Source organism: Numenius arquata, chromosome 17 (assembly GCF_964106895.1).
Source record: "Numenius arquata chromosome 17, bNumArq3.hap1.1, whole genome shotgun sequence".
Lineage (NCBI taxonomy): Eukaryota > Metazoa > Chordata > Aves > Charadriiformes > Scolopacidae > Numenius > Numenius arquata.
This window is the reverse complement of record NC_133592.1, coordinates 6,174,028-6,191,792: the sequence shown is the minus strand read 5'-3', so window position 1 is coordinate 6,191,792 and position 17,765 is coordinate 6,174,028. Positions and strand designations below refer to the sequence as shown.

The 17,765-nt window shown below is 41.4% G+C and overlaps 1 protein-coding gene across 1 annotated transcript in view; it reads right to left on the bottom strand.

Annotated features, from left to right (window-relative positions):
* Positions 1 to 15,899, bottom strand: part of CA10 (carbonic anhydrase 10) — a 196,519-nt gene extending 180,620 nt beyond the window's left edge. The window contains exons 1-2 of the mRNA XM_074160272.1: positions 15,623 to 15,899; positions 14,456 to 14,945 (exon numbers count right to left, since the gene is read on the bottom strand). Of these exons, the coding sequence (XP_074016373.1) occupies positions 14,456 to 14,516 (61 nt within the window). The 5' untranslated portion in view covers positions 14,517 to 14,945; positions 15,623 to 15,899. The remainder of the gene's footprint in view (positions 1 to 14,455; positions 14,946 to 15,622) is intronic.
* Positions 15,900 to 17,765: the final 1,866 nt, after the last annotated feature.

The window sequence follows — 17,765 nt, the reverse complement described above, 5'->3', positions numbered from 1 at the left end:
GAGAAGCTGCTCAGTGGTTGGCCTAAGTGCTAGCCAAAGATCAGGCTACTGTTTTCCATCCTACCATGGACCTAGAATTTAGACGTGGGTCTATATCACTTGCAACATGCATTTGAAGCTTCAAAGCCTGTCTTTGAACCTGCAAACATTAATTCCCTTATGTTGCGAGTTTAATTAGTCTCTAGTTCTCACAAATTAGCCTTCTATAGAACATGACCTGAGGACAAGCCTCGTGTTTAGCTGGTATCAGGTACTACTATCATAAATAAGAAAGAGGTCACTTTTTCCTCTCAGTTTCACAATAACTATTCTTATTGATCTACCTCAGTAAGTGTGGCTTGTTTTCACTTAGATGGTGAACTCTGATTTCCTATGCAAGGAAGTACAAGGACTGTTCTTGTACTAGCTGTCAGGACAATAACTTAATCTTTTTCATCCAGTCATATACATTTCAGTCTTACATTAACATTTTCTTCTTCCTCAAGAGAGCTTTGAGAAATTGCCAAAAATCCATTTAAATACTTCGGGTTTACTTCCATAGTCCCAGTTTTATTTGAACACAATATTAAATCTGGAGGAAAAGAAATAACTGGAGGTCCATAGTTTGCACGATGAGTTATCTGTGGCCTACTTTATCCTACATAGCTTTGTGACAAGAACAGATGTAAAAGCTCTTTGCAGTCCTTAATCAAGACATACTATTACTGAAATAACCAGAAGGCAAAAGAATAAGCCAAGTCACCAGGGTTCAGAAACAGAGATGGTTGCATGAAAAAAAGGGTTTATTTTTATCACTAGAATTCCCTGACAAAGTTGTAAGTCAATTATAAAGTTAAATCCACGTTACCTTGCTGTATGTTAGTATAAACATGTAGAATACGTTTGTAGTAATTTAGTAAGTCATAAAATTTTCTGATATACTGACCCTTTAAATCAGAAATGCATTATTTTTCTATTATTTTAATGGGTTATTAATTTATACAAATTACAAATACAGCTTAGTCTCCTCACAGATTAATGCAAGTGCAGTTAAAATGCAAAAGCATACTTGCCTATGATATCTGAACCTTGTGCAGTGAACTCAAAACCAAAAAATTTCTGCCTGTTTTCAGTATATAATGATAGGAATCAAAACCACATTCAGAGGAAGACATAAATAGATGATAATTTAAGAATGCTTCCCTATGAAAGAGGTAGTCATATTGCAGTTTAGCAAGCACCAAAACCTAATTCTTTAGAGCTAGACTGTTGTCATTATTTATTCAATCAAAATCAATTTCTTCTTCTGTATGTCATGTAGACGTTGCATATGTCCACATCAGTCTGGCAGGCACCAGGTATTCAACTTCTTTCATCAAAGAAAATAATTTTTAAAATAATGTCTTTTCATTCCTCTAGAACTAAAAATCAAACTCTTCTTTTTTTAATTACACTTTTAGAATGGAGTATTTCACAAAACTTCAAACACCTGAAAGCCAAAACAGTTCCAATTTGCAACCTTAAGCACAGATGTGGTAAATTGGGCCTAAAACACTTATGAGGGGCTCCATCCTCTCCTTGCCTAATGTAAAGCTATCCATTCAGATTAAATGTCCCCAGAACTCTCCCAGCCACAATCAGAGTCTGATTTCTTCCACATACTATTCCCTCTCCCCTAACTCCTGTCTCTCCCATACTGTTAAAATTCTCTTCGTGCATCTTGTTTACAGATCCCTGCTGAAACTCAGAACTGCACTGTTGTGCCCAAAGTTTCTTCATGTCTCAGTAGATGGATGAACTGTTTCCTCATTTCTTTCTCTTTTGTTTTTTTTTTACATTGTTCTTCACCTGGGGAAAACTACTTACACCTGCACAGAAATTAAATACTGAAATTAAATACAGAAATTATGACTAACTGTGCTCCATCTCTGGGAATAGCCCTGAGCCCTAATACTCCAAATACTGCTCTAGTATAGAAAACGTAATTTCCCAAAAGCTTGGAACAGCCATTTCACTTTTGGCCACGTCTTTAAATGTCGGTAAAGCCCAATTCAGGTGACAACCACCACTGTTAATGGCAGACAGACTGAAGGAAGATAGTGGCTATTTTGACAGTTAGGGACATTTGCCACCACTTGTAACAATCAAGTAAAAACAGGATTTAATTTCTGTTGTTCTTATTTGAGTTTCCTCTAATGCCAACTCACATCTAAACATAGTAAAGCTTTCTTCATCCACATTAATTTAAAATGATACACACTTTTACTGTGCTATAGAATAGTATAAATAAAAAAGTATAAAGTTCACTTCCATTCAAGAACAGCCAAGATCACTGTCTCAAAGAGCAATAAATAATAGGATACTGCTAACACCAAACATCAAGAAAGATAGTTAAAACCATTACAAATCCATATCTCTCAGTAACTTTACAATCTATAGGTTCAGTCAATTTAAAAGATCTAGGAACAGGGGTTTAGTGGATTAGTAACAACAGACCATTAATCTCTGCAGCCTCAATTTTAATCCAGCAATGACCAAAGTGATTGAAAATCATTCTGACCACATGACTAGTAAAGCTCCTAAGCACAATTCTCTCACATACCTGAATCCCAGCAGCAGAGGTCACAGTATGTTTCTAATGGGACTATTTACCAAGAGACCTCTGCTTAACACTTAACAAAACTCAACACCAACATTTTTGGCAGAGTAATTCCAGTGCATGCTAGCTCTGTGAACTAAGACCTGATTTGAAGATTTTATTTTACACTTTATTTCAGCTTATATTAGCAAAGCTTGCTTTTTTCCCTGGCAAAATATCTAAAACAAACTTGTGTAAAACAAATACGTTTTAAATAAACGTGTAGGAATTGATGACTGTCATTCCAAGCAAATGCCAGGAGATTATTTCTGTACAGTTTATATAATACCAGTGGAAGTTATATCCAAAACACTTAAAGTTTTAAAAATAATGCAGTAGTATTACGTCATACACTCTGGCTTTATACATAAGAATGCTGTCTCAAAGATTTTAAGTTCTGGAGTATTCAGTGACTAGAATCAATCCTTAGGTGTCCAGTAATGTGATGATACTGTGTGATCAAGACACACTTCATCATTTGGTCCTCCACAACAGTTATCAGGATATCAGCAAACAAGTCATTGAAAGGGACACCTTCCAAAAAGGGTTTAAATTCAACTGTTACTTGCTGTGGTCTGAAATCTGAGTCACAGGTTCTTTTTCAGGAGCATCAAAAGGAAGATGCTGACTACCTTGTCAGATATGCTCTTTTATTACTGCGAAGTAAATAAGTACTTAAAAACATAAAAACACAGTAGACACAGGAGGTCCTAGTTACATAGAATAAGGAACTGAAAATGTGAGAGTTAAAAGCACGAGTTACAAGAATTACTTGCTGCTGTTTGAGCCAAAGCAGGACAACAGCTGGAGGAGAGAAAGGAGAAAGTTTGCAGGCTCCGTGCCTTTGGTACAAATACATAAATGTGATGTAAATGTACTGTAGAGCTTTGTCCAGACATTTTTATAAGTGCAATACTTAGATAAACTTTCTTGCCCACAGTAGAAATGTATTCATAATAACATATATAAAGCCTTACCTCATTTAAAAAGTGAGGAATTTTTCTACTGATACATATTGAATATGCTACCACCTTCTCTCAGCAGTAGAGAGGCTTGTTTTGGTCCCAGACAGAAGGACAGACAGAACCTCAAGTATTTTTACATATCTCCCACAAGAAGTTTACTATATCGGTCTGCCTAAACTCTGCTTATGCAATCTGGACTGTGCCAGCTGCTTGCACAAAACTGGCAGGAGGTTTCCCAAGCACCACTGTTGGCACCACCTGGTAGTGTGGGTCTTCCCTCATCACACAACATGGCTGTGCCACTGTCCCTCCGCCAGCCATGCCCCATAGCCCCGGTCTGTACACAGGATGTCCTCTTTGTAGCAGAACATGATGTCTGATCAAAATAATATTTGTGCTGGTAAAAAAGTGGAACAGAAATTCACATATGAAAAGCATTGTGTATTACCACTCACCTCTTGTTATTTCCCTTTTTAGTTTTTTGGGTTTGTTTACTGTAGTCCAGGGGAAATCTGTTTACTATTGTGAAAAACATATCTGTTTCATTCAGGGCATCCATAAAGTGAGAATTAACAAATTACAATCCAGATTAATTTAATTCTGATTGTACGGTTTCTCTTGCTGTGTTAGTCATACTAGAAAAATCCATATCTTCACTTTACCACACAAGGAACTGATATGCTTTTACCTGGATAAAAGCCTATTGTATAATTTAATCAGAGATTATGAAAATTTCTGCTCATTTTAGCTGGACTTTTCCAAGGACTTTGTATTATTCATGCATTATACCACTGCTACTCCTTGCTTCAGCAAAGCACTTAAGCACATCCTTAATCTAAGTTGTTTTATACAATTACATATTGATTCAGATACAGCAAAACATTTAAGCATGTCTTTTAAGTTTTGCACTTTGCTGAATCTTTGTATTAATGTGTCACAATAAAATCTAGAGGATGACTAAATTTTAAGCTTGCAAGTATGAAAACATACTCATGCTACCTCATAAAAATAAATCATGTTATTTATTACTCTGTTTTGCATCCTGTTCCACAGTGAACTAAATACCTGTGACTCTAGAGCAAAGGCACAATTACAGACTGGCAAAGATGAATTGTTAACAACTTGGAGAGAGTGCCAGGGGGGCTACTGAAGATAAAAATTATGCATCTGCAGATAACTTTAAATCCCACTTGCAATTACTAACTGCCACATAGTACCCTCAGGATCATGTGGGCAAACGAAAGGAGACTGTGGAGCCCTTGTAGATTACTTCGTTTTCCAGCAGGCACAAAAACATACTATAACAATAAGATACCGGTTATAAATATGAATGTGAACAAAAAAAAAACGCAAATGGTGAAGCCAGGTGAATATACCAGAAAATAAAAAAGTTCGAGTTACAGACATCATGGGCAAAATGCCCTGAGGTGAGGATTTCACCCCCCAAAATAAATTCACATATGTGTATGCAGCATATCCAACAACTGCAGCAGTATGTAAAGGAACCTGTTGGTCTGCTGAGGGAGCAAATTTCAAAGAGAAAATTTAGGGCCAAAACCTCTGGTGCCCTCCACTTTCTATTGTCACCTTACATCTGGACCAGGTGGGTGCAAAACACGAGGTGCTGCACTTTGAGGAAACTATTTGTTACATAGTGTCACAATAAAAACACAGAGACCAAGTGAATGAACGTTACTAATTTAAGCTGAATTTGAACACCACATTTATGGAAGAACCTTGTATGGGTCCGCATTTTACCTTAGTATCACACTAACTCCTGGAAATCAATGTAATTTAAACTCTTAATTGATGGAATTCTTAAATATACTATAATTATACCTCATGGTAACTTCACTGCTATTATTATGAGGAGAAAAAATACCTTGTGATACACAGGGCAGAGAGAGAAGGAGGGATCCAGCCTCTGAGGGGACACACCAGGCGCCATTTTGTGACCCTTCACTCCTGGGGAAGCCACACAAGTTTAAACACTGAGGACAGATCTAGCTGAAGAAAATTGCCAGAAGTCAAGCGTCAAGGGAGCAGAAATGACCACAAACTCACTGCTCAGCTGGGCTTCAAGTCCTAGAGGTTTAAAAATGGTTGTTTTATGTTTCTTGGGGCCAGACTGCCAGGTTTCATCGTCCACTGAATTCATCGAGAGTGCCCAGCTGCAGCCGTCTCCCCTCCACTCAGGAATCGACAGGCAGTGTTAGCATGTAGCTCACAGAAACCGTTTCCAGGAAGACGTTTCTAGGAGTTTGCAAGGGCAGGCAGTGCCACAAGTGCGGTCACCTTCCTGTGGGGCACAGCCCCTCAGTCCCCTGACGTGAGGAGCAGATGCAGGGAGAGCCACGCAGGTCAGCCACCCTCCTGCCAGCCACCCTCCTGCCATCGCCAGGCATGTCTGTGGTGAGGAAAGACGTCCCCAGCGAGGAGGTAGGTCCGGGGTCAAGCTGGGTAGTCCAGTCACCCTGAGGTGAGGAACAGCAGGGAACAAGGCTGAGGGCTGGCAAGGGGCTGAAGTTAAAGGCAGCTCAGAGCTGCTGAGGCATCAGACATGGCTTCTCACAGTTCTCTCCACAGCCTGACCCAAGGCTACTCAGCTGTGTAGGATCAGACCTGACATGAACAAAGCAGCCAGACTCTGGGAGTTGGGGACGAGGCCGCAGAGCCTGTGGGCTCATCCCAGGGCCTGTCACTGCCTTCCCTCCTGACCCTGGCGCCATGGAGGCCTCATGCTCCCTCATTTCAGTGAAGTGATTCAGGGTCATAACCTGACCAGAAATAAGGTGTAAGAGTGATCCTAGTGCTACAAGGCAGAAATGAGAGTGAAAATGGACTGTAATTACTTAAATTGCTGCTAGGAGACATTCCACATGACATTTTACCTCAGTTTCTCCATCTGTGAAAGTGTGTCCAACACTGTATGTTCACTGCAAACTGTTCCAAGCTCTGCCACTGAAATTCATCTTTGTTTTTCTTTTTGACTGAAATATAACACAGTTCTTCTCATTCATACCTTTCATTCTCAGAAAATCCAGACTGCACAATCCCCTTCGGAGAAATTTCCTGTCAATAGCTCTTCACACACTCCCAAGGAGCAGGACTAGGTCCAGCATAGGGTCAAGCAAGCAGTTTCTTTCCAGCAGCAGCCCTTCCCTTCAATAACTGCAGCTTCCCACATGGGAAATAAGACAACCCAGCTGCAAATGGTATGGCTGTACACCTATGTATGAACAAATACCTCATTTTCCATAAAATTTCACTTTCAGGGGACATTACTAAAGTATTGTTATCCTTTTCTGCCAGCTAGCACAAATCTTCCTAGAAAGAAGATTTTCGTTTTTACCTTTTTCCTAGAAAGTTTCTTTTCTCTGCCATGATGGCAAACACAAATTAATGCTCTTTCTAGTGGCCCGAGTATGTCACCTTCCAAACAAAATTCAGCTGTGGCAGTAGCAATCCTTCCTGATCTGCTCCTTCAGCTACCCCACCACCATCGCTACCGGATGTACAGCCATCAATAGGGAGGGTTTGCTGGAGGGCACGGTCATTCAAACATCACTTCAAACGGTGCAGTTTTCCATAGTCACACATACCGAAAGACCTTTCTCTATTACTCATCTTTTTATTTTAGCATTAGTAAGGCAAATTCTGTAGGAGTCCTGCTGTGCTAGTCTTTCTACCCATGGCAGAACAGTAAAACATCATTCTGATGACTATTCTTGAAGCAGAACAGAGCACTACAGTAGTTAACAGTAGGAAAGAACTTAAATTGGAAACAAACCACAAAACTGACAAGAACATGATTTTTCAAAAACCATGTTTCCCTCTAAATACATCTACTCAAACACTACTTCCAAAAGCTAGAGATGTCAACACATTTAGAGGGGGAAAAAAAAGATAACGTTGCTTAGCTTCCTCCTCCCTGCATGTGCTTAGAAGCCTCTTTGGACCAGTCAGTGCACAACTCTTATCTGTTCCATACTTAAAAGCCAGATGACAAACATACAGTATTCTGATCTTGATCAAGTTAAGCTCTGATGATAAAGGGAGGAAGAAAGAATGTCAAAATGAACAGGTAATGTTACCTTATCTCTGTACTTATATTAGTATCTTATTTTAGTATATTTAGTATCAAAAAGTACATTCTAATTAGTTATTTGTGAGTTACAGCTGCTGTGATATTTTTCTGGCAATAATATTACAAAAGATAAAACTCTGGGGCATTTAAGTTTAATACTAATTTTACTACAGAAATACAAATGTTACAGATCCATTAATTTAAACCAGAAATGTTTTTGTATGGAAAAATACATTGAACAATGACAGCATTTATTTTCTTCAGTTCTGACCATTGCTTTCAGTATGCTATGTAGCTGGGAAGTGATCACCTTCCGTTTATCAAGTTCAGTAAAAGAAAATTAAATATTTCAGGGCTGTAATACTGGATAGGCTGTACCTGGCACTCCACAGGAGCACAGAGACCTGCCATCTAAAGCTTTTCTCATTGTTAAGCTTTAAGTTTTTGCAATTTGTAAGGCCCAAATCTCAACACTAAAGCCATTTATAACATTCTCGGGGCTCCAAGGTCTTTTAAGGTGGATGTAAATATAGGTTTCCTTATGCCTTCTTACCTCAACTGCCAACTGCTAAGCACTGCATGAAACTGTTTCCCATATTGGCAAATAAGAAGTTTACACTTATGGGCACCTATGTGCCTATGAGGCATCCAGTACTTACCTACATCACCAGAAAGGCTACTATACTACATGGAATATAGGTCTAAAATGTTTCAGTCCTCTATTTTTGTGACAATGATAACTTGCTATTTTATCTTCAAGAAATTTCATTAAAAGACCTTTGACAGCTTCTTAATCATCAATGGTTAAACCAGCAATAAAATATTCTACTACTTTGACTTTAACTGTAAACAGGCTGGCCTGCAAATTCTCCTAAATGCTGTATTATTATCCTTTTTAAAAATTTATTTCCTATTTATTTACCATTAATGTCTCAACTTATCTATCACAACAGATATTTTTTTTCACTAATCGATATTCTCCACTGCATGAACAGGCACTTTTGCACTTTCTGATGGCTTTACAATGGAAATGCAGTCACACTATACAGTGTTGCCTCTAAACAAGTCATCTAAAGTTTGATTCCTATTTTGTATTCCTTCCAACATGATGTATAGTTAAGATAAAAACAAGATAGGTGCAAAATAACACTTATCACAGTATGTCAGTGTTGTCCATAACTAACTGTCATCTAGTTTTGTCTGCTGCTTGAGCTGGTAATGAGATAATGACAAAACAGTTTTATATAGCCTTCTATTAACAGCCCAGATGGGCCAATCATCCACTTCAGTCTTTGCCATGTTAAGTTTAACCATAAACAATCTGTATCGATGACAACAGCAGCTCCCTCCTTAGCTAAATTACAACCTTTCAACCAAGAAAGAATGCGATACTTTGACCAACAGCAACAAATAAGCAAAACAGCCTTTTAGGGTAAGCAGGAATTTTGCGTTCATTGGTATATAAGGAATATTCATAATGCAAATGGAAATCCATTTCAATCCTAGTTGAATTTAAAATCTATTTGTCATAGACTTAAAAACTGAAACCTTTCCAAGAATATCAAGGGCAAAACTTCTCTATAACATCAGTTGTATCTTAAAGACTTAAAGAATACCCTTAAATTAAGAGTGCTCATTTGAGTTGGGGTTTTATTCCTGTTTTTAATAATTTTGTCTTGGAGGCTTGGTATCTAGTTCAATTGCATTAACAATGAGGCAACACAAGGCAAAGAGGTCCCTTTGAAAACCGGGTATCTTCATCACTGACATTTGGAAAATAGCTCAGCATAATATGTGCAAAACTATTCATAAACGTTCCTTTCTACTACCTTTACAGAAGCTAAAAATATGTGTGTTATTTTTGCGCTTTAGCGCTTATCTGGTCATGCTCTAGCTGTAAAACTAACAATAAAAATAGAATTATGAAAAATACAGGGGGCACACACACACAAAAAAAAAAAGTAAAGCAGAGATTTATAGGAGACTACAAGGCTATTTCCATAGAATTTTAAAGCAGAAACATCTTCACACCTTTTGAAAAGGCGGCAACATCTCTGAAGTGAGAAAGCATTCAAGCACTAAGGAACTAAGAGTCTTTGGATCCAACATATGGCCTCCATCCTGTGTTTGAATGTGAGCAGGAGGATTGAATCCATGTGGATTTTCAGTAACATCAACAAACTCAATGCAGGCATGAAGGTTTGCCCACACACATGAAGCTGTGGAGATGGGACAAAGCAGAAAAGAATACTATAATGGATTGGGTGCCAAAAGCTCTAAGTTACCAGAGGCATCAGGCTGCATGTTATACCTTCCTATATGCCTAGAGATTATTTTCATATGTATATATATGTGCTATGAATAATTCCTTCCCCTAGGATATTACATTCTTACTTAAGAAACATGCCAGAAAAAGCTATTTCTCTGGAACTATTTGAGAATAATTAACTTGTTTTCAACATTTTTGTCCAAACATAACAATGAACCATTCACTGCTAGCTACTAATGGACATTAGACCCTCGATATTCTTCTCTTCTACAAGACTACTTAGCTTGAATTACCTCAGGTTGTACAATGCTAAGAGAAGAAGAGTTATCAGACCTTACAGACCATCATTCAACAGATAATTCAAACCCTGGCATAATTTAGAGTTCCTGTAGGATAACTCTATGTTATGCCAGGTAATAAGAGCTCAGAGACTGCAGAAGCAGCAAGACAGAAAATGAAGTGCAACAGAGCTCCAAATATACCCTTAGCCCTCAGTGCCTGGAGACGCTACATCAGATGCTCAATACACAGTGGAATTCCTTGATACATAGGATTTTTTCATACCATCTTAGTTGTTCATGATACATGATTTATGACCCCTCTGTGCTGCAAAATAGACCAAAGAAGTTACAGCATAGAAGGGATCTGCCCCTACATGACTTGAGGACAACAGCAAAGGATGAAAGTATTTCCAAATAATGAGAGCTGTAGGACTTGCATGAATTTTAACCATATGAGTTCCCGCAAGCCAAAACACTAAGAGGTAATATATCAATCCACAGGAAGCCACGAAGATGTTAAACATGCAGGTTCTATAAATCATTTTGTTGATGGATTAACAGAAAATATTCATAGAAACCTTCTTAATCAATGCCCATGACAGTAGCATTTCCTTATTTAAATGAAGTATCCTGTGAGGGTTTGAAAACAGCATCCTGATTTTTTTTTTAAAAATTGATTGTTAATAAGTAGAATGACAAAAAAAAAATTGCTTATGGCTTATACAAATGACTATGCAAGCAAAGGTGGCAGCCATTATGGGATCAACAACATCCCACCTGAGAACACTGATGCTAATTCATCTTTGGTGGTATTCTTACCCAGGAAGGAAATTTTAGCCATCATACCAACAACACTTAACCAGTTTCTACATAAACAGTATAATCCCCATGCCACAATTATCTGCATCTTCAAAGGAACAACAACCAGAGAGGTCTCATTTCAGCATTCTATCTACAGGACATCTTCACTTCCACTACCCTGTGTTCCTTCTATGCTGTAGAATCATTAAAAGGAACAAAACCTCAGAAGTCATAATACAAATCATGACTGTTTTTCCTCAGAGACTACAACTCAAAGGAATAAATATGCATCCTGACTTAGAAGGAAAGGGAGGGCTTTCATTTCTTTCTAAAGGACAGAAATTGTTTTCATGGTCCTTCAATCTGTTCTTATTTCTTATTTGCATCTGGACAAAGAAACTATATTCTGCTTTCAAACAAGCAATTTCAAGTAGCAAAAGCCTTAATTCAGTCTGCCAAGAAAACAAAAATATTCAGTTTACGAAGTTCACAGATAAATTCTTTCCCAAACACAAGGGCCAGTAATTAAAAAAAAAAAAATTCCTAAATCTCAGTATCGTTTCTTCCAAACCAAGCAATCTACCATACACACAGGTAACTATTAAAAAAATGTTAGGTATAAAATATTTTGAAAATACATATGCCTCTTTTTAATAGATTAAATATACTTTCCATATACTGTCTCACAAAAACTCATGAATGAGACACCAAAAAGCCAATTGTATAACCTCATTATTTATTTTAATTAGAAACAGCATAAGTGCTACACTCAGCATAATTCATATTCGAACATCATGTAAGTCCATAGCAAAAGACAATGTGATATAACACTGAACCTATGTTTAATAAATAAGTTTACTAATAATGATAAACTAATTTAATAGTCTATTCAATTCAGTGACTGACATCATCCCTTTGAACAGAAGCCCTTAATAGGCCCTAATCCAAATAACCACTGGAATTAGTAGGAGGGCCATCACAGGTTTAAACAGACAGTGAATCAAGCATTTGCTAATGTTCAGGAAAAATCCATGCATGGAAGACCAGTCTTGTCTCTTCATTGCTGAAACAACTGACTTAATAAGAAAGAAAAAAAAAGAAAAGAAGAAAAAATAATACTACCACGTTCTTTAACTGACATCCCTGTAATTTGCAGCAGTGTGCTCAACTAGTGGTTTTTTTAAGTAACATGTTGAATGAATGACCAGTGCTGAAGTGCTAAAAATACAGTTTCTGGAATCCAGTGTTGAGGCAAACCTTAACAGGCTTCATTATGCCTTCTCTTACTTATACTGTTATCCAGACATCCCAGCCAGATAATATGCTACAAAATATAGTGGAAAAAGGATGACAGAAGAAAGATTTAAAGCATTAGTGCCAGTCAGATATCTACAGATCTTAATCCTTTTTACCAAGATGTCAAAAAATCCCTAGGAAGAAAAAAAAAAAAAAAGAAAAAAAAGCTACATGCTTGCATACACCCTCTATGTGGTTAAAATTAATTAATTGAAACCACAGCTTTAACCATGTAGCAAAAACACCCCACCATTCATTTTTTCACTTTATTCCCCAAAGAAAAGAATAAAAAAGAGAAAAAAAAAAAACAAAAACCCCAGAGAAGGGTATCAGTCTGTTCTTAGCGCTAGAGAGAGATGGAGAGCAATGAGAGCCCCTGCAGGACTGATCCCACTATCAGTTTCAGAAGCCTGGGTTCCAATCTCGGAAGATGAGGAAAGGAGGGGGGGGCAGATTAGGAAACACTGGCAGCTAAATGCGTGGCATAAGGACCGGCACAGAATGGGACAGCTTCTTTCTGTCTCAGGATATTACTGTGAGAATAGCCAAGAAAGTGATGAGCTTCATTTTTCCATTCTCGCTGTGGTACTTTAAGAAGTGCCTAATTTGAGGAGAACTGGACAGGTGGCATATCACGCTGAGCTAAATAGATAAGTGTGAGATTTAAATGACAAGAGGCAGCAGGTTTTGCTGTTCTAAAGAGCAAGAGAGTGAATTATTCCGATGGTACCAATGGGCACAAGTGGAAGGTCAGCCTGGGGTGCTGCCAGTGTCACCCGGATGCCTGGTAGCAGATGGTGCCAGTCTGTAGGGATAAAAGAAGGGCTGACATACGCTGTGGGCTGACAGCAACACTATTTGCTCAGGAATAAAAAAGTTTTGGGGCAGGTGCAGGCAATACAAATTAAAATAGGTGGTGCCACCCCAAATGTTAGTGTGTCGCCAGTCCAAGGGATGTAAGCATGGATCAGTCAGGAGCTGCTGCAGAAAGCGCAGTGGGGGCAGGCATTGCCAGGGTGAGATGCTGCAGGGGCTGCTGTCTGGCTGGGGGTGGCCCAGGCCAATCTCTGCATGGTCCCAAGGGAGCTTTGGAGCTCCCTCTCCCTACACACCTCCAGGCTGGACACTAAGATGTCCACCAAAATCCTCTACCTCCCCCCTGCAGTGCCTTGCCTGTGTTGCTTGTGTTCCCATTTCCGGACTTATGCAATGACTTGAGGGCAGAAGCAGCCTGCAGAGAAGTGGAACAGCAGGAGACACAGGCAGCCCGGATCCCCATGGGGCTCCCTGAAGTGTCCCAAGCTAGAAAACTGGCCACCTCCCCACTCCTGCCTCCTGCAACATAATTATTCCAGCATGACTGACATGACAAATTAACAAGGCAGCCAGGGTTTTTGCAATAGAAGGGAGTGTTTTCCCCGAGAATAAATTGTTCCAATCCTTTACGCTAGACACCCGACCGTGCCTATTCATTAATTGGACAAGCTCTGGTGACAACTGAAATTACCCAACTTCTACATAGTGGAGGGGAGAGAGATCTTTGCAAGCTTAAAATGAGAAGCCTAAAGCTGGAATCCCAGCCAGCAAGGAGGTCTTTGGATATATCTTTGGAATATTTTTTTTTTATATTCATTTTCAGAGCACAGCCACAGTAAAGCTCTGTTTAAAAGCAGAGGCACGTTCTCAGGTGTCATTCCTCCCTTTGCAGACCCTGAACTGTGGCACCAGGACACGACAACTCCGTCAATGAACCGCAACCCTTTTAAGGTCCTCAGATCAGCTGAGTTTAAGAACTTCAGGAGCTATGAAATTCTGGGATTACTGCAATGCTGCGATTAATTATCACTATCAGGTACATTATGAATTATAAGCACCTGCTTAATCAGTACACTCTGGTTATTTATTGCAACCAATGTATCAAAATTACTACACAGGTATTGGAATTAAGGGGGGGCGATTGATGGTTGTTGATTTCCGTCATGACCCACTCACAATACATCGTTCACATATTTTTCAGCTAATATTTTGATTTGGATTTAACTGTACCCTCTTGCCCCTAGCTAAGGGGGAGCCTGGGAACCCTGTATGGAATTTCTTCCCCCTTCCCTCCCCCCCGCCCTTTCTGTGCTAGCTGCGTACCTGAAATGCAGACGATGAAATTCGCTTGCAGAAGAAAAAGCACCTCCCAAACAATTTCCATCCTCCGATTCTCATGCCAAGTGCATCCCTCGGCGAAAAAAAATAACAAAGATCAATATCGCAGTTTGAATGATCCCAGCAAATTTCCTTTTGGACTTGCAGACTGTATTCCCCAGATGTGCTGACAACACATGTCCGAGCTCTCTCTCTGCACGGCTCAAGCGAGATCCCTTCCCTTCCTTCGCCCTCCAAAAAAGACCACGAAGCCAACTGCCAGCACCGGGCTCTTCCTCCACGAGTGAGAAAAAAATCCACCAGATTTCCCAACAAGACATAGACAACAAACCCCAACTGGTCCGGTCCGGAGAGTCTCTATTCCAGGGCGGCCAGGTGCAAGTTAACCCCGAACTCTGCAGGTCTCAGCGGGGCAGTACCAGCATGCCGGGGGGGCGCGGCAGGCGGCGGAGGGAGGGGGTTTCCTCTCCTGCTGCTACAAAATGAGCGGAAAGAGATTAATACCCGCCGCAAGGCATCCCCCCCGCCACCCCCTCCCCGCCCCGCATGCTACCGCACCTCCACGGCGCGGAGCACGTAGCAGCCGGCTCCCTCCAGCCCTGCCGGGGTTTCTGCAATCCCCGGCGAGCGGCGGCGGCTTTCCGCCAGGCGACTGCAGGGGTCGTTCTTGCCCCGCGCACGGAGCTGCCCTTCCCCGGCCGGGATGTCCCCGCCGCCGTCGCCACCACCCGCCACCACCCCCGCGGCCGCGGCCCCACACCCGCGCCCCGCCGGCTCCGCAGCTCGGCGGCACGAAAACGCTCCGGGAACGGGGTGACATTGGCGCTGGACACACACCCCCCTCCCCAAATCTGAATTGCAGAAGTCGAGAGTGCGTGCATCGCCGGCCGGCTTCGCTAAGAATGCCGATATTTTAAAACTTATTTAAACAAGAAGGAAAAGAAAAACAAACCCAAACTTCTGGCGGGTTCCGTGGTAGGGAAGGGCAAAAGAGGCTACAGCCAAGAGTTAGCGAAGTACTTGCGCTGCAACGCGGATCTAATTGTATTCCCCAATCCACAATATTTCTGCATAGATTCCCCCCCCGCCCCCCCGAAAAGAAAAAAAAAAGGCAGTGATACAGTGTCAGTTTTGGGGCGATCTCTTACTTACCCCCAAATCCTCCTGCTTTTTATTTTTTTCAGCTCATCGGATTTGCCACTCCTGCCTGCAGTCCCAAAAACAAATCGAGGTCAAGCTCCGAGCCGCTCGCTGCAGCCACCTACCACCACCTTAGCTGTAAGGAGGTACCATCGCTCGTTGGATTTCCCCCCTCCTCCCCCAATTCCGACTATTTCGCCATTTCCCCGAGTAGGAGCCTGTGCTGCGGGGTGCCGCGGGCCGGCGGGCGGCAGCGCCGGGCACGGCGGGGGCTCGGCGCGGCGGCGCGCACGGGCGCGGGCCGGCGGGCGAGCGCTCCGCCGCGGAGGCGGTGCCTGGGCGGGCGGCGGCGGGGCCGCACCGCGGCAGGGGGGTCTGCGGCTGGGACCGGGCCGGCCACAGCGCGGGAAGAGGAGGGGGGAAAGGCAGAAATAAAAACCTCCCCCCCCGCGGCCGCTTCGGCTGTTTGTCTTCTCAGGCACATTCCAGAAGCTGCTGCTCACTTTGTTTAAAATGTGGGTCCGATTTTAATTTTTTTTTCCCCCATAAAAAGAAGCGCACCTGGCGCGGGGAGAGGTTGGGTTTCCGTTTCTGCGGAAAGGGAAACTGCGCGCAGAGGGGCAGCGCTGGCAGAGCCGAGGGGCTGCGGGCTGGGGAGCTGCGCGGCGCGGGTAGGTGGGCAGGGGGCTGCCCCGGGCCGTAGCGCCCTGCGGGGGTGGCTCGGTCTGTAGTGAGAGAAGGGAGGGGGCAGGGGCATTGGGCTGCAAACGAAAATCCCGGCTCAGGGCAGGTGTGAAAATGTGATCCTGCAACTGCTTCGACTGCGGATGCCTTCATTGATCACTGTAAGGCAGAGGGAAGGGGGAGGGAGATAGACGCTTTGGGTTTCAAACTGATATCCCAGCTCTTGGCAGGTACACAGAGGTCATATTACAAATACTCCAGCGGGGGATGCATGCATAATAGTTTGAACATAGGCTGGTTTATAAACACTTCTCCGGCCCAGGGCATACTTGTAAAATGCACCTTTGTCTGGATTCTAGCAAAATGAGGACGCCTGGATCTCTGAATGGGGAAGGAGAGGATCTTTAAGAGAAGAAACTGCAGGCTAGGTTGTTATTTTCATTGGCTCTGAGAAATGCGTAGGAGTCATGGGTTTCAAGTCATCCTGTCGGTATTTAATTGCGGTAGATCAGATTTATTGAGTGCTTCAAAGCAACTGAATGGGACAAAATCATCAGTATTTGAAAGGAAGAATTGGACTGCAGGCATTTAGTAGTCAATGTGATTCTTGGATTCATTTTGCTAGTTGTCAGAGTAGTATAAGTGCTCTTTGCACTGCAGCAGTCTCTGCTGATATTTACTCCATCTCTTCTTATGGGTTATAAAGAGATTCAGGTTTTTAACAAACTAATGACTATCATCTGCCCAGTGAGAAGAGCAAGGCTGGACACGAGGCACAGTCATTCAAGGCTTTACAGACAAATAACTTAAAGAATTCCCATATTTTTTGATGTATTTTTATTAAACAGTGGGACTGTACAGCAAGAGGGATTTCTTTCCTTGCTAGGATAGCAGAATGCTGAGTGTCATTTGAATATTTAAGTTTAGGCAATTGGGAATTATCCCTCTTGGGCACAATAAAATGCATAGGATTTAGGGAACTAAGGCACCCTGTGAGTGAGCAGGCATTTGTCAGGTCTGCCATTACACAGATAGGGCTTTGGGCACTGACTGAGTTGTCTAGAAGCACCAAACTAGTACAGATTTTTAAAGAGGTTGAAATATGGTTTGCATCTGGTTCTTGAAAAGTTAATGAAATAAGGACTGCAAGGAGTCCTCCTAAGTCATTCCTTTAAGATCATGTTATCAAATGAAGGCTCATATCAGCAGAAGAAACAATTAATATTGAACCCAATTCTCTTTTTTATGCCTTTTAAAAATCCAGGTTAATATCTTCTACTGTAGTATTATAAAAGGCATGAGTGGCATCCTCTGCCTGTAGTCTAGATGTATTTAAGCAAGCTTTAGGAAATGGTCAGTAAGTGTTTCCATTCATGTTTAGTAAACTCTTTTACTCAAATAGATGAATGTTTCCAGTGGATTTGGCTGTAAATTCTCTTTTGGGCTTTCCCAACTAATTTCTTAGAATAAC